At 55.7% G+C, this 17,386-nt stretch overlaps 1 protein-coding gene across 1 annotated transcript; it reads right to left on the reverse strand.

Moving 5' to 3' along the window:
- Positions 1-1,946: 1,946 nt before the first annotated feature.
- On the reverse strand, positions 1,947-15,032 carry ISG20 (interferon stimulated exonuclease gene 20). The gene is made up of 4 exons (XM_036355789.1): positions 14,752-15,032; positions 14,217-14,468; positions 3,265-3,465; positions 1,947-2,168 (listed from the first exon to the last, which is right to left on the reverse strand). The coding sequence occupies exons 2-4, from the start codon at positions 14,442-14,444 to the stop codon at positions 2,082-2,084; spliced, it is 516 nt and encodes a 171-aa protein (XP_036211682.1). The 5' UTR covers positions 14,445-14,468; positions 14,752-15,032; the 3' UTR covers positions 1,947-2,081.
- Between the last annotated feature and the right edge of the window lie 2,354 nt (positions 15,033-17,386).

Consider the following 17,386-nt stretch of genomic DNA (forward strand, 5'->3'; position numbering starts at 1 on the left):
AGCGCCTGTGTTTTCTCTCCCCTGGGGGCATCCGAGCACCATAGCCAGAACCAGGAAGTCGGGTTAGATTTCCTTGGGGAACCCCGGTTCATCTCTCCTTTCATGGAAGCCTGGGGCGGTGGAAAGAAACTTCCTGGGAGTTGGGGAGGCTGGGGCCACCTTGCAGGCCAGGCTGCATCACGGCCCAGCCCCTCTCTGGAGCAGCCCTCTGCCCGTTTCTGCAGACACAGCCCCTCACACCTCATCACCCCTGGCGTTCCTCCTCGGGCTGGTTCTGCCTGCACCGCAGCCAGCCTGTCTGATAGACGGACCAAGGGCACCACCTGGTGGCCAGGCCAGGCAGCTGCACCCGGCCGCTTTGGAGGTTTACAAAAATCATACAACAGCAGAGGGCAGCAGAGAGCCCTGAGGCTGCAAACTGCACCGCTCCCTCCCCCGCCACCTCCCACATGGGAGGGAGCCTTCCTGGTTCGCAGAGGGTAGGGTGTGAACGGGGAGGCACAGCCATTGCAAAGCAGTGGTGTGGGAAGCACTCCAGTTGGGGGTCCGACGGGCCTGGATTCAAATCCTTTACGCCCTCAACCTTACCTGCAGCGGCGCTACTTAGGATGTGGCCCTCTCTCTCTGCATGAGCAGGCAGCAAGGGGGTGGCAGGGGAGGAGGCTGGGCCAGTGACAGGAGTCCGGCCTGGTGCCCTCAGCACCTAGGGCAGTGACTCTGAACTGTGGCTGCACGCTACAGTCACCTGGCGCTTAGGCAGTGCCTCTCGAAGCCTGGTCCTGGGCCAGCAGGATTGGCTGCGGCTGGGAACTTGGTAGGAATTCAGATTCTGGGGCTCCACCTGCACCCCCTGAGTCAGAAACGGGGGGTGGGCCCAGCACCCTCCAGATACTGGGGCTGCTTAACAAAGCCCTCGGGCACGATTCAAATATCCTAGAGAGGACAGCCATTCTTGCCCCGCCAGCATGGCTCAGGGGTTGAGCATCAACCCACGAACCAGGAGGTTACGGATTGATTCCCGGTCAGGGCACATGCCCGGGTTGCGGGCTCCATCCCCAGTGTGGGGTGTGCAGGAGGCAGCTGATCCATGATTCTCTCTCCTCATTGATGTTTCTGCCTCTCTCTCCCTCTCCCTTCCTCTCTGAAATCAATAAAAACATATTAAAAAAAAGAAAAGAAAAGAAAAAGAAAGCCATTCATGTTTGTGGGCCTAACGTGAGACCCAGGCACGGATGGAAATAATAGCTCTGTAGCCGATTCTAATGAGCAGTCAGTGCTCTGGGGTGGACCCTTCTCCCCGCACATGACCCTTCCTTCAGGGGGCCAGGCTGGGTGCGGCTGCTCTCCCCAGGGTCCCCTGACCCTCAGGTGGCCCGGAGACGGAGCCCCCGTCATGACACGTGGTGGGTGCCTAAGCTCCAACAGGTGAATTGTGAAGAGTTCCCCATTTTACAGATGGAGAAACTGAGGCACGGGAGGTTCAGTAACTCGCCCTGTATCATGCCGCTGCCCAATGGCAGAGCCAGGACTCCAGCCTAGTTTTCTGGGACTCTAGCGTCTCCTGGCTCTACTCCCTACTTCACGGATAAGAGGAGGTCGCCAAGGGTGACACCTGTCACATGGCCTGTGCCTTCGCTTCAAACCTCACCATGGCCGTGACACCAACTTCAGGATGGGATGGATGGACCTCTGAGCCTGGTGCCACCCCCGGGAAATAATGCCACCTCTCTGGGCATGGAAGCAACTGGAAAAAGGGAGGCAGTGGCAGGGGTTGGTAATTAAGTCACACAACCCCCAGGATTCAGAATATGAAGGAAACGGACACTTGTCCCCCCCACATCCTGGCTCAAGTCTCCGTGGCCCTCTCAGCATCACACAGACTGGGTCCCGCCCACCGTTCCCCGGCTCGGAGAGAAGAAAGGAAAAGACAAGAAGAGGACCGTGGGTGGCGTAGAGAAAATATAGAGGCGTTTTACTACCAAAGTTGCATTTTCCAAGAGCAAAGGAGTTGCAGTCCTGAACATCCCTGTGGCCCCTGGGGGAGGGGCTGAGTCCAGCGGGCACTGCCTGGCGGGCAGCCCTCAGGGGGCGCGGATTCTCCGGGAGATCTGATAGAGCTCCATGGTTGCCCTGGCGTCTTCCACCGAGCTGTGGCCGGACAGGCTGCTCTGCAGACACACGGACAGAGTAGGGACTTGGGGACGGGCCCCATGCACAGGCCTCGTGTGACCCGCCCTTCCCTGCTCACACTCCGACTTCCAGGCCCCAAGGTGGGTCGGTGGGGGGGGGTCTCCCCAGGACTCTGACACCCTGGACTCTGCAGGTGGCTGGAGCAGGCCTGGCTTCCCCCGTTAGCCGTGGGACCGGGGCACGAAGGCCTGGGACCGGGACATAGCCAGGCATCTCAGCAGCATCCTGGCAACCAGTGGCCCTCAGGGCACTCACACCTGGTGACCGATGGCACTGCAGACTTGCTACAGGACACAGAGGGGATGGCACTGCAGACTTGCTACAGGACACAGAGGGGCCGGAGCAGCTCTGCAGGGCCTTCCGGGGCACCCAGGAATATGTCACCGAGAGATTCCACAGTGTCACTTGCTCAGCCGGTTGAGAGGTGCTGTTCAGAGAACCACTGTGCTGGCCCTTCTGTCCTTGGCCCTGTGCGCCTCAAGGCTGACGGTGGAGCCCAAACCCAGCCCCATCTCCTGCTTCCTGCATGATCCCCGCTCCCCAGCCAAGCAGGCTGGGGCTCCTGCGGTCCCCTCCCGCACCCCGTCTCCTGCCCACCCCCTCTGACAGCCGCCTTTCAGACTCGATCTAGATCTGGTCCCCTGTCCTGCCACCCACCTGCCACCATGCCCCCAGGACGCCTGCCCTGCCCTGCCCTCCATGGGACACTCCCCACAGTGTGTGCTGATGATCCAGGTACGGGCCGCCCTCCACGGAACCAACAGTTCCTCCAGGACACGGCCTCGCTCACCTGAAATCCCCAGCCTCTGGGTCAGTAGGTGCGTGATCAACACCTGTCGCCCCGGGAGCCCTAACAAGACACGGCCCCTCTGAAAGGTGCACAGCCCCTCAGGACTGAGGGGACTCAGAGTGTCTCCGGGGCCAACTATTTGCTCTGTTGCCCCTGATGGGGTTTAGTGTCTTGGAAGGAAGGGCCAGGCCCCCCAGACCAGACCCTCCCAGGGATGCCTCGGATGGGGCTGCCCCAAGGCCGGCTCTTCAGCCCCCAGCCTGGGAGTGGAGGGAGCGCCTCACCTGGATGCGCTTCCCCAGGAGCCGCTCGCTGAGCACGCGGAGGGAGACACGCTTGCAGCGGTGCAGGTCAGCCTGGCGCCACAGCAGCCTGTCGCTGGCCGTGTCGTAGATGGCGTACTTGCTCATGTCCTCTTTCAGGGCGTCGAAGTCGTGCTTCAGGTCGTGACCCACCACCAGCTTGCCTCTCAGGAGCTGCAGGATCTGGCCGAGAAGACACGCACCCCCACACGCATCACCCAGGGCCTCCAGGGTGGGTCTGGGGCCACTGGGTGCCGTCCTGAGCTGGCAAGGAAGGTGGGAGCAGCCCCTCCTTGACCTGCTGTGTGACCTTGGGCAAAGCACTGTCCCTCTCTGAACTTCAGACATATCATGTCCAAAATGAGAAGAGTGTGGACCAAATCTCTCCTCACGCTTAGCAGTGTAGGTCTGTGTTCAAGGCCCATACGATGCCTTCAGTGGTTTCAGTGTGGAGTAGCAATGCGTGAGCTAATAGAAAAGTATCTACCCGTCTCTGTCGTCGGTTCCTCACCTAGAGCCCCTGAAACCCTTGGGCTTTCCTGGGCGACAGGTGTGTGTTTTGTTCTACGGAGGCAGCTCTGGATGGGGGCTGGTCACCAGAAAGACCGAGCCGTGATTAGAAGCTTGGCCTTTTCAGCCCCTCCTCTCGTTCTCTTGGGAGGACTTCAGAACCGAAGACTGTAAATGATCGGTTAGTGTGGCTTTAAGCCAGAAGTTGATGGTTTCGTTACAGCACATATAGAGCGACGGGGAGGGGCTGTAGCTCACTAACTCTTGCAAATGGAAAAAAATGGGAGCACCAAGAAGCGAAGCCATTTGCCCAAGGTTGCTCTGATGATTTCCAAAAGGAGTTTGTAGATTTCATGACGCTCCTCTCCCAGCATCTGGGGTCTGACTCCCCACCGCCTCCCACAGGGGCCAGCCTGCGTGACTTCTGACTTCTCTGTGGGGCCAGTATCCCTGGGTCCCTGAGCTACCCTGAGGCCTGGGGAGACCACACAGATACAGAAATGCAGGCCGGAGGAGCCCCCTGCTAGACGCCGCACCGGTGGGTAGTGAGCGAGCATACCTGGCAATGATTCCAGCCCTCGCCCCCCCCGCACCCCCCCCCAAGATGCCTCCACGGACCAGCTGTCCCCGTCCGCCAAGCCCTGCCCAGGTTGCGGGTACATGAGTGAAATAAGTATTGACGTTATTTGAACCAGCAGGTTTGAGGGCGACTTGCTAAGCATCATTAGAGAAATGGGCAATCACAGGGCTTGTGGCAGAGCAGCCGTCAAAGCCGGCACCATCCTCTGCGGAAAGAGCAGGGGGACCCCCGCCCCCGCCACTTCCCCCACCTCCCTGCGGCCTAGAGGCCAAGCTGCAGGGAGCAACCCTGAGCCCCTGAGCACTGTGAGTGCTTCCGGCCGGAGCCCTGCACACGCACCCAAGCCTCCGCTCTCTCTTCTCCCATGGTGGCTCTGCAGAGCCTGCCTCTGGCCTCACAGGCTGGTCCCCTTCCTTTTCCTGGGCTGCGTTAGAGAGGAAGGGAAGGGTGAGCCGGATGCACCCTGGTGGAAGGGGCAGCTCACGGCCCTCTTGGGGCCGCCTTTGGAAGCTCGCAGACAGCCTCCATAGCCTGTTGCGTAGCCCAGGACCCCAGTCTGTGCCCCAGGACGGCCGACACCCCCCCTCATCCTGCTTCTGCCGTGAGTGGCCTCCTGAGACTTCACGGGGGCCTTTTATAGGCTTTCCCTTTGAGACCAGAGGACCAATATGCCCACTTTACAGAAGAGAAAGCTGAGGCTCAGGGAGGTGAGGGGACTTGTCCACTGTCCCTTCCCAGTGCTGGAGGCATCCGCAGGCGGGGTGGCCGGCCGGCCTGCCCGCCATTCTCGTGGTTTGGTTGGGGCCTTCCCTGGACGCAGCCTGCTGCACACTGGGACCAGGGCAAGCTCCTTTGAGGAGCAAAGCTGCGAGTTCTTGATGGACACCAGTGCCTCCTCACCCTGGGGCTCAGGGTGCCCTTGGGGCGTCTCACTGAACCTGGATTCTGCATTTCTAGCAGGCGAGGGCCCAGGACCTGTGCTCAAGGAAAGGGTGCTGGCCAGTGCGTAGAGAAAGCAGAGAAAGCACCCAGGCACACGTGGGAGAGTGGGGAAGTGCGCTGCGGCTGTGGGTCACACCCCTTCCCTTGCTCACATCCTGTGTTTGCAAACAATGTGGCCTGTTTTCCCGGCTCAGGGCTGGCTCAGGCCCAGCTCACACACAGCTCACACACGCCCCGAGGGAGCGATCTCCCATTCCAGAGGCAGCCACGGGGGTCCCAGATGTTGTAGGGCCAAGTCATGGTGGGGTGCATTCCTGGGAAATTCATCACTTCCCGAGTGTGAGGGTCCCTGCGGGGTGGGGCCCAGGACTCATCATGAGACAAGTAGCGTAAGGGCGTGCGGGGGTGGACACGCAGAGGAAGGACAAGGAAGCAGGGCAAAGGGGAGAGCCACAGCCCTTCAGGACAGAAATGCTGAACATGGGCAGGGAGAGCTGGCTGGGACGTGCTGTGTGGCCTCAGGGAGCTTAAAGAGCATCTCTGGGCTTCTGTTCCCCATGTGTAAGGTGAGCCTCCAGGGGCCAGCTGGCAGCCAAGCACCCCTGGCTTTCTGAGGCAGGGCTGGGGAGGGGAAGGGGGACCTTCTGAAGCCCAGGCAGGTGGGGAGGTACCAGCCCGAGGGACCTCAGAGCCGTGGGACCTGCCCCAAGTCAGTGTAATGAGGCAGGTGTATCACACAGGAGGTGGAGGTGCTCAAACTCCGGGAAAGAACTGGAGAGGGGTGAGGGGAAGGGACATCGATCTGTCTGCCTTCGTTGTCCTGGCACCAGGCCAGGTACTTTCCTCACCCCGTCATGCGGCCTCTCAGCAAGGGTATTTTTAGTTCCATTTTACCGAGGGTGGGGCCCAGGGATCAGAGAGGTTAAGACGCTTGCTCAGGTCACACAGCTGGCGAGTTGTGAGCTGGGATGTGCCTGAGCCTGTCACTGTGATTGTGGTTGTGATTGTCACCACCACGAAGAACGCAGGGGCTGTGTTAATGTCATTCGTCTCAGAGCAGAGAGCAGTTCGTGAAGGTTTCTGGAACCAGGAAGATGGCTTCTGGAAGGCAGGGATAGTCATACCATGTGACCAACAGAGAGCAGGGCTACAGAGCCGTGGATACCCAGGTCACAGAGCCAGGGAGGGGCTGGACCAGGTGTCTGCCCGTATACTCTCCTTCCACCGAGTTTCACTCTCGTTCCAAGTATTTCCCAGATCAAAAGTCACCTGGTGCCTTTGTTGAACATCCAGAGGGCGGTCTCTACCCCAGAATTCACTGTCTCACACAGCGGGGGAGGGGCCCTCGCCAGCATTCAGGGTGTTGTCTGCCTTGCATGAATGTGGACATCTCTCCACTGAAGACTGTGCAGCAGCTCAGAGCTGCTGCTTCCATCATCCATTCACCTATTCCTTCATTCTTTCCTGTATCCACTCCTCCATTCCTTCATTCGCTCCTGTATCCACTCCTCCATTAGTTCCTACATCCATTCACCCATTCCTTCATTAGTTCCTGTACCCACTCCTCCATTCCTTCATTAGTTCCTGTATCCATTCACCCATTCCTTCATTAGTTCCTGTATTCACTCTTCTATTCTTTCATTGTTTCCTGTATCCATTCATTCATTCCTTCATTAGTTCCTATATCCACTCTTCTATTCCTTCATTGGTTCCTGTGTCCATTCATTCATTTCTTCATTGGCTCCTGTATCCATTCACCTATTCCTTTATTAGTTCCTATAGTCATTCACCCATTCCTTTATTAGTTCCTGTATCCATTCACCTATTCCTTTATTAGTTCCTGTATTCATTCCTTCATTAGTTCCTGTATCCATTAACCCATTCCTTCATTAGTTCCTGTATCCACTCTTCCATTCCTTCATTGGTTCCTGTATCCATCCATTCATTCCTTCATTAGTTCCTGTATTCATTCCTTCATTAGTTCCTGTATCCATTCCTTCATTAGTTCCTATATCCATTCCTTCATTAATTCCTGTATCCATTCATTGATTCCTTCACTAATTCCTGTATCCATTCCTTCTTTGGTTCCTATATCCATTTCTCCATTTTTCCATTGGTTCCTGTGTCCATTCATCCATTCCTTCATTAGTTCCTGTACCCATTCATCCATTCCTTCATTAACGCCTGTATCCATTCTTCCATCTCTCCATTGATTCGTGTATCCATTCATCCATTCCCGACTGCCAGGACAGGTGGCTGTCAGGGCCTATAAGAATGTTGTCCTTGTGGAGGCCCAGGTCCTTTACTCTCATCTTCAGGAGGGGCCCGGTCCTCCTCTTTCCTGTCCCCTGCTTGTGTCTTCTCCCCACGAGGCAGCTGACCCTGGGGGAACCTGGATACTGAATTCGTCCTCCATCCGGCTGAGTCCATAGGCACCTGCCCAACGGTGGCCCCCCAACAAGGCACGCCACTGAGGCGAGGGCTGCTGAGCTGGTTCCAGATGAAATAGCTTCTGGTCCACAAGCTACCGTGGCCTCCCTCGTGTCCTCCGTGTCTCCCTCCTAAACCACGATGCTCCACAGGATTTGGTTCCCTTGTTTGCAAAGTAAAAATGCAATTATCCCTCCAGTCCCCATCATGGGGTAGATGCTACTCCCCATACTGGGCTAACATTAGAAGAGCATTAACTTACAGAAGTGAGTTACAAGCTATTAAAAAGTACTGTTAGTTAAAAAAAAAGAAAGAAAGAAAAGCAAAAGGTAATTAATCTGCAGGTGAGAGCCCTGAGTCTGTGCACTAAGTTGCATCCCAAGTTGCTGTGTGTCCTTAGGCAAGTCACTGCCCCTCTCTGGACCTCAGTCTCCTCATGAGTTCCTTCTTGTCCTGACAGTTTGAATTGTGGGGACTCCTCTGGCCTGGGCCTGCCAGGATGGTAGGATTTCTAGGGGCAGGGAGGCGGGACGAGTAGAGGTTTGTCTGAAGCACAGGTGGGTGGTGGCTGAGCTGTGAGAGAAGGCAGGCAGGTTGAGGCTCAGAGGAACTTAGGCCAGGGGGGCCCTGGGAGGCTGTGATCTGAGCCAGGTTTGGGAAAGTCTCTCGGGCAGCAGGGTAGGCAGCAAGCAGGCAGAAAATGAGGGCCAGAGTCTAAGGCTGCATTCTCTAGGGGAGTCAGAGAGGCGACTCAGATGAAAAGTCAAGATTTATGTCTTTTCTCCACTGGCATGTTAGTGGCCATGTGCTGTGAACTGGGCACTGAGCTAAGGCTATAGGCCACCACTGCTTCCATGCTCCCCCGTGTTGGAAGGAAACACCAGTACTCCCCTTTCTCCAGTGAGAAAACAGGCTCAGAAAGGTTCATTATCTATCTATATATATATATATATAAAAGGGTAATATGCAAATTGACCCTAAGGGTGGAATGACTGGGAATGACTGGTTGCTATGATGCACACTGACCACCAGGGCGCAGACATTCAATGCAGGAGCTGCCTGCTGGTGGTCATTGCTCTCCCACAGGGGGAGCTCCACTCAGCCACAAGCCGGGCTGACTGGCTGCAAGCACAGCGGCGGTGGTGGGAGCCTCGGCAGCGCTAAGGATGTCTGACTGACGTCTTAGGCCCACTCCCTGAGGTCCGAAGCCATCAGTCAGACATCCCCTGAGGCCTCCTGGGCTGCCAGAGGGATGTCTGACTGCCACCGTAGGTCTGATCCCCCGGGGAGCAGGCCTAAGCCGGCAAGTGGACATCTCTCAAAGAGTCCCAGACTGCAAGAGGGTGCAGGCTGGGCTGATGGGACCCCCCCTCCCCCGAGTGCATGAATTTTCGTGCACCGGGCCTCTAGTATATACATAAAAAAGAAAGGGTCCCTCACTTGCTGAAGGTCACACGGGCCAGTCAGTGATGGAGCGGGAAGCGGGAACCCCAGCTGTGGGTCCAAAGACTCATTTCAGAGTCCCGCCTTGCTCCTGGAGTGGCTCGGTGCCTGCTCTGGACAGGGCTTCGTGCCACTCGTGAGAAGCACTGGGCCTGGCCTCACCTCCACCTGAGAACCAAAGCATTTCTGCACCAAGGCTGGATGAGGCCAAGGTGTCCCGCCTCCCAGGCCGGTGCTAAAGGCGTCCAGGGAACGGCCCGAATGTCCACGCCCAGAGCTGCCACAAGTGTGTCTTTGCTGCCTCCTGTCCCCCTGCTCCGGGCTCTTTCGCTTTCCGCTGCTCTGATGGGAGGGAGGCTGGGGAGGCAGAGGAAGGATGGGGTCCTGCCGTCCACCTGACTGCTCAGCGGGGATCTGAGTGAGGGATCCCCACTCCTCCCAGTGCCCTTGGCCTCTCGCTGGCGCCTGAACTGACCCTCCTCCTCTTCTTCTTCTTCTTTTTTTAAAATATATTTTTATTGACTTCAGAGAGAAACATCAATGATGAGAGGGAATCATGGATCGGCTGCCTCCTGCACGCCCCCTGCTGGGGATCGAGCCTGCAACCCGGGTATGTGCCCTGACGGGGAATCGAACCCAGGACCCTTCAGTCCGCAGGCCGATGCTCTATCCACTGAGCCACATCAGCCAGGGCCTGTCCCTTCTTTATGCGCTCTCCCCCTCTTGGTGAGTCTCCTTTGGTCTCCTCTGTCCTAACATTTCCTTCTTTCCAGTCCTCTGGTACTTATGACTCAGCTCCCCCTCACCCCGCGCCCCCCCCATAGGTGCTCCTTAGGGGCTCTGACTCTCTCCCATTGTCCTCTCTCCCTCACTCCCATCTTTCCTGCACAGCATCCCTCCCCCACCCCATTGTAGTTTTTCTGAAACTGGCTCTGATCCTGCCATGCTCTTGCTCAAGAGTCTTCAGTGGCTCCCTATGGCCCGCTCAGTTGCATGCACAAACTCCTCCCACCCCTTGCACATGCCACCAGCCTCCTGGAGTCTCTCTAGAACCACCATGATATATAGTGTCCCCCCTCCCCAGGGCTCCCCAGCACCCTCTTAGCACCTCCAGGTCAGTGCTGACCAAGAGAAATAGACCGGGAGCCACACTAAGTAGCCATTTACATCATCTAGTAGCCATATTGGAAAAGGTTCAAAAGAAATAGGTCAGGTTAGTTAGATATGTTTTATTTAACCGAATAGACCAGCTGTGGGCAAACTACGGCCCGCAGGCCGGATCCGGCCTGTTTGAAATGAATAAAACTAAAAAAAAAAAAAAGACCGTACCCTTTTATGTAATGATGTTTACTTTGAATTTATATTAGTTCACACAAACACTCCATCCATGCTTTTGTTCCGGCCCTCCGGTCCAGTTTAAGAACCCATTGTGGCCCTCGAGTCAAAAAGTTTGCCCACCCCTGGAATAGACCCAAAATACTACCATGTCAACAGGTCATTGCTATAGAAAATTACCGAAGTATTTTATGACTTTTTTTTTTAAACAAACAAGTCTTTGAAATGCAGGGTACACTCACAGCACTTGGCAGTTAAGACCAGCTGCTTTCTGGGGCTCACCGGCTAGCTGGGGCACCCCACCCTATGGGACACACAGCCCTAGAGGTTTCGAGCCCGAGTTCGAATCCTGACCAGCCCTCCCCATTCTGTTTTCTGAATTTGGGCCCGTTATTTAGTGTTATGGGCTGAATTGTGCAAACTCTGTCCACCCCAGGCCGGCCAGATTCACTTGTTGAAATCCCTAGTTCCTCAAAACGTGGTTTATGTGGAACTAGGATCTGTGCAGACGGAGTTAGGGGGAGCCCCAAGTCCAAATAACGGGAGCTTTGATAAAAAGGGGGAAATCCGGGCAACAGAGACGCACGCGGGGAGAACGCCACGTGAACGCGAAGGCAGAGGTTGAGGTGACTGTCTACAAGCCGACGGACGCCAAAGATGGCCAGCCCACGCCTGGGAGCTGGGAGAGACCTAGAAACATTCTCCCCCTCAGCCCTCAGAGAGAACCAACCCCGGGCGCTGGCCGGGCCGCTCAGTTGGTCAGAGTGTCCATCCCAATACACCAAGGTTGTGGGTTCGATTCCCAGTCACATACAAGAATCAACCAGTGAGCCCTAACCTGTTACGCTCAGTGGATAGAGCGTCGGCCTGCGGACTCAAGGGTCCCAGGTTCGATTCTGGTCAAGGACATGTACCTTGGTTGCGGGCACATCCCCAGTAGGGGGTGTGCAGGAGGCGGCTGATCAATGTTTCTCTCTCATCGATGTTTCTAACTCTCTATCCCTCTCCCTTCCTCTGTAAAAAATCAAAAAAGAATTAACCAGTGAGTGCGTCAATAAGTAGACCAACAAATCCATCTCTCTCTCTCTCTTTCTCTCTCTCCCCTTCCTCCCTCTATTTTCCTTCCAACCTCTCTCTCAAATAAATAAATTTAAAAGAAGAAGAAGGAGCAAAACTCGACTGGCTCACACCTTTTTTTAAAAAAAAAATTATCAGAGAGGAAGGGAGAGGGAAAGAGATAGAAACATCAATGATGGGAGAGAATCATTGATTGGCTGCTGCCTGCACATCCCCCCACTGGGGATCAAGCCCACAACCCAGGCATGTGCCCTTGGCTGGAATCGAACCTGGGACCCTTCAGTCCGCAGGCTGACGCTCTAGCCACTGAGCCAAACCAGCTAGGGCTGGCTCAGACCTTTTGATCTTGGACTTCTAGCCTCCAGAACTGAGAGACACACACTTCCGCTGCTTAAGCCCCCCAGTTGCGGTCCTTCGTTACAGTGGCCCTAGCCAGGCAATACATCCATTGGTCCAGGTGAGCCTCAGTTTCCTTATCTGTGACATGGGGTTATAGGGCGGACAATCACGATAGCTAGAGTGAGTCCCTAGAGCAGTGATGGCGAACCTATGACACTCATTTTTTTGGTTGATTTTTCTTTGTTAAATGGCATTTAACTATATAAAATATCAAAAATATAAGTCTGTGTTTTACTACGGTTGCAGATATCAAAACATTTCTATGTGTGACACGGCACCAGGGTTAAGTTAGGGTTTTTCAAAATGCTGACACACCGAGCTCAAAAGGTTCGCCATCCCTGCCCTAGAGGCACCCTCCCCTGGCACTTTTCTCAGCCCCCACAAGAATCCTATGACATCGCTTCGTTGTCACCCCCGTTTTCTTCTCTGGGTGTGGAAACGGGGTGCAGAGAGGTTGACTGACCTGCCGGGATTCAGACCTGAGTTACCTCCTGGAACCTTCCTGGGAACCCACCTTGGCAGGCTGTTTGGTGAGGCATGAATGCGCTGGAGACAGAGTGAGGAAACCCTACACCAGTACATAGTAGCTAGGCGCCCTGGCTGGCGGCTCCGTTGGTGTTGGTGGGAGCGCCCTCCCGTACGCCAAAAGGTTACAGGTGTGATCCCTGGTCAGGGTGCATACAGGAGGCAACCGATTGATGTTTCTCTCTCACCAAATTCTCTCTCTCTTGTGGACGAAAGGGGCCACATGCAGACCTGACCAGCTCAGGGGAGGCCTGCGTGGCGGTCTTGCAAACTCAGAGACCTAAAGTCACCACAAAGGATGGTCTGAAATTACACTTGAACTAAAAGCAGTGATGGTGGGCAGTTACGTCCTAGGCCGGTATCTTCACTGACAAGGTCAACCTTTCCCTTAACCAAGCCTATCTGTCTTTTTGCATCGATGATAACACATCCTTGAAGTGTCTGGGTAACTTGTAACTTCCCTTTTTCTGGAGCCCCTGGGGCACCACCAAATGTGCTGGGCGCCAGGACAGATACCACAGATGCCTTCATTATCATGTTAATTGATCCTGCACCCACCTAAGTATGTGTCCATCATTTTACTTTTTATCCAATCCCAGGGGTGTCTCCCCTCCCCCCCCGCCCCCCTTTGCTTTATCCCACCTCCTTAATCTACCACCAATCAATTTCATGTAACCTTTGATTGCCATGTATAAATACAGATGTCACCCGCCATTCTCCGGAGCACTGTCTCAATCCATTGAGGTTCAGCTTCCCAGCATTTGTCGACAGTTTGGGTCAGATAAACTCGCAAAAATTCTTTACAGGTTCCAATGGTTTCTTTACGTTAACAAAGTAAAGATGGAAACATTAAAAAAAATTCCCTCTCTCTCTCTCTCTCTCTCTCTCTCTCTCTCTCTCTCTCTCTCTCTCTCTCTCTCTCGCCAATGAAAACATGTCCTTTGGGTGAGGATTTAAAAACAAACAGTAACCCCAAACACAATAGCTACTGTGGTTTTATCTCTAGCACCTGAGCCTGGCATGGGAGGTGTGGGAAGTTGAGACAAACCTCACTTCTCTCTGTTCGACTTGGACATCCCCCAGCCCCAGCGGCGCAGAAACCAGTACGTGCGTGTGTTTGCCCTTTGACACCTTCCCAGAAGTGACTAATCTGGGGCCCCCTGTGAAGTAAGTGCTTGAGTTTGTTTTCTGTTTGGGGATTCTGAGAAACAGAAAGTTAAACCTAGAGCAGCTGAAGGAGGGGGTGGATCTCAGACTGACAGCCGGCCCAGCCTGCCTGCCGCCGCAGTGGGTCTGGGAGCAAGCCCTCCCCTCCGGCCAGTGTTTAAGGACCCGGAGGGCACCCTGCCAGGGCCCTGCCAGTGAAGGCCTCCGCCCCGGACCCGCCCATATCTCCACACAGGGCTCACCGTTGGGGGCCGGCCGGGTATAGAGGAAAGAATGGGGAATTCAGACCCCCAATCAGTGTGAGGAACATCAGGTGGGACCGTAGTTCATCATCATCGCAGACCAGCAGGAGGGCCAGGAGCACAGGTGGAAGTCAGCATGGGGACACGGACAGGATGAGTAGCACAGGTCGGGGATCCCCCACTTGGGGATGGCGCCAGGGAAGTGTGTCTGTGTTGGGGCGATGGTGTCTGCAGCCCCCCTCCCACCCCCCTTTGGCCCTGCTGGCACACGGCCCCTCACTCACCTCCAGCCTGGCCACGGCGAAGGGTGTGGCCTTCTCCATGTGCCTGGCCGTGACCCCGCTGACCGCGGTTCTGTAATTGGTGATCTCCCCCTCGGGCCGGATGAACTTGTCGTAGACCACGGCGCCCTTGATGTCCACGAGGCTGCACCGGGCCAAGCCGCTCTCGTTGTTGGGCCCCAGCCCCACCATCTCACAGTCCATGGCCACCACCTCCATGCTGCTCGCCATGCTTGCCCCGGACGCTCAGCTGCGCTGGAGAACAGGGGGCATTAAGGGCATCATCACCTGGGGGCCAAGTGGGGCCCAGGCATTTCCGGCCACCACCCAGCCAGCCTGTGCTCTGTGCCCTGCCCTTATCACGAACGCCACCTGGCAAAGGGAAGTTGGCCTCTTGCCACCCTGCCGGCGTCCTGGTCTGGCAGTGCCAGGGCTTTCGGTCCTGCTTGACAGACACAGGACCAGGAGGCCACCTCCCCTGACCTGCTACCCCCGAGACAGGCCCTGACCGCCCCCCCATTCCGGCGCCCACCCTCACCTGCCTGCTTCCTGTGCTCTCGTCTCGCGCCTCTGCCTCTCTGTGGCCACTTGTCAGCTGCCGAGGTCGGTGGCTCTCAGCGGTGACTCACCTCTGACTTCAATCGGGGAATCCTGACCCCGCTGGCTTGGCGCGGCTTCGGTTTCAGGTTCGTTTTCGAGTGAGCACGTGGCCAGGTTGCTCCATCTCCTGCCGGGAGATGCAGCTCGGCCGGCGCCTGAGTCAGGGCTGGCAGAGCGGGCAGGCTCCATGTCCCGCTGCCCTGCCTCTGCCCCACCCATGTCCGCCAGCTAATCGCTCAGCTGACACCGCTGGCTGACGTGGAGGGAGTGGATTGCAACATCTCGCTTTCCTTTCTCACCCTCCGCCCAGAGAGTAAACATCTCGGGGATCTGATCGGAACTCCGGGAATGTGCCCCAGCTTCTGGGCTGCTACCGGCCTCGCACTCTAGGCTTTTTGTGTTGATGGGGGGGGGGGGGGGGGCGGGGAAGTTGGCCTGAGGGACAGGGAAGTTGGCCTGAGGGACAGGGAGGCTCTTAATTGGGAAGGGCAGAAGGCGAGGGGAGAGGGGGCCAGCCCCCAGCCCAGCCCAGCCCAGCCCACGGAAGGCAGGGATGCAGGAAGAGAGCCCTCACAGCCTCTGTTGGTCCAGGGTGTCCCAGAAACGGCTCCGCCCGCCCGCTACAGGCTCATCTCCCAGCGGAGCTGGCAGTTTGGGGACAAGGGGGAGCAGGCTTGGAGGGAGCCCCTACCTGCCCAGCCATATTTCCTCCTGGTTATTCTCTTTCCAGCTGGACCTTTAACTCCTCAGAGTGGTGCCTGGCCCAGGAAGACATGAATGAGTTGCAAGTAAGGGCAAAACCAGAGCCAGCTTTCATTCATAGGCTGCGTGAGGTTCACGGGGTTGACGCCCCCTCCCACCCCCACCCCCGTGCGTCCTCCCCAGATCTGTACAGAATAAGCACAGCCCCCCCATCCCCCGGATCCCATTGCCCCCGGGGGTCATGGAGGTGGGTGGCTGGGAAGGGAATTTCCCCAAGTCCATGGGATTTTCATATAAGAGACATCCGACTGTGACAGACCCCAAAAGTAAACCCGGATTCGGAAATGTGTCCAGACGATCAGGCACTGCCCTGTTGGGTTGTTCACATTTGAGGCCACACAGATCACTATAGGTTCCCATCCTGTGGGGGCACATTTTCCTGGCATTCTGACTCTTTGGGAACTTTTTGTTTTGCAAGCATTTAAAGGTTTGCTACCCTGGTGTGGGGGGAGATGAGGCAGCATTCCTGCCCCACAGCTCTAAGGGAGGCTTTTGTTTCTACCACCTCCTCAGGACCTCGCGCCCCTGGGGATCCTGCCAGGACACCCCTCACCCCACTCACCTCCTCAGTTTTTTAAAAAAATTTGATTTTACTTTTAAATTATTTTTTTTAAAATATTTTTTTTTAAATATATTTTATTGATTTTCCACAGAGAGGAAGGGAGAGAGATAGATAGTCAGAAACATCGATGAGAGAGAAACATCGATCAGCTGCCTCCTGCACATCTCCTACTGGGGATATGCCCGCAACCAAGGTACATGCCCTTGACCGGAATCGAACCTGGGACCCCTCAGTCCGCAGGCCGACGCTCCATCCACCGAGCCAAACCGGTTTTGGCTTTTTTAAAATATTTTTATTGCCCTAGCTGGTTTGGCTCACTGGCTAGAGTGTTGGCCTGGGGACTAAAGGGTCCCAGGTTCGATTCCGGTCAAGGGCATGTACCTTGGTTGCCGGCACATCCCCAGTAGGGAGTGTGCAGGAGGCAGCTGATCGATGTTTCTCTCTCATCGATGTTTCTAACTCTCTATCCCTCTCCCTTCCTCTCTGTAAAAAAATCAATAAAATATATATAAAAATATTTTTATTGATTTCAGAGAGGAAGGGAGAAGGAGAGAGAGAGAGAGAAACATCAATGATGAGAGAGAATCACTGATCGGCTGCCTCCTGCACGCCCCCTACTGGGGATGGAGCCCACAACAGGGGCATGTGCCCTTGAGGGGAATCAAACCTGGGGCTACTAGACACTCTCATCCACTGAGCCAAGCCAGCTGGGGCTAAACAATTGATTTTAGAGAGAGAGGGAGGGAGAGAGGGAAGGAAAGAAAAACATAGATTTGTTGTTCTGCTTGTTGATGCACTCATCGGTTCATGCTTGTATGTGCCCTGATCAGAGATCGAACCCGCAACCTTGGCGTATCAGGATGACGCTCTATCCAACTGAGCTCCGGCCGGGGCACCTCCTCCATCTTAGACAGAACATCTCCCGCTCCTCCCGTTCTCGTCCCCACAGTTCCCGAGCCTGCTCCGTACTACGTTCCACATTTGCATCCTTTTTTTTTAAAAGTATATTTTATTGATTTTTTTTACAGAGAGGAAGGGAGAGGGACAGAGAGCTAGAAACATTGATCAGCTGCCTCCTGCACACTCCCGACTGGGGATGTGGCCCCAACCAAGGTACATGCCCTTGACCAGAATTGAACCCGGGACCCTTCAGTCCGCAGGCCGACGCTCTATCCACTGAGCCAAACCGGTCAGGGGCACATTTGCATCTTTAAGTCTCCCCTGCTCTTCTCCTTTGCTCCCCACACCC

The sequence above is a fragment of the Myotis myotis genome, unplaced genomic scaffold, assembly GCF_014108235.1.
Source record: "Myotis myotis isolate mMyoMyo1 unplaced genomic scaffold, mMyoMyo1.p scaffold_m19_p_23, whole genome shotgun sequence".
Taxonomy (NCBI): domain Eukaryota; kingdom Metazoa; phylum Chordata; class Mammalia; order Chiroptera; family Vespertilionidae; genus Myotis; species Myotis myotis.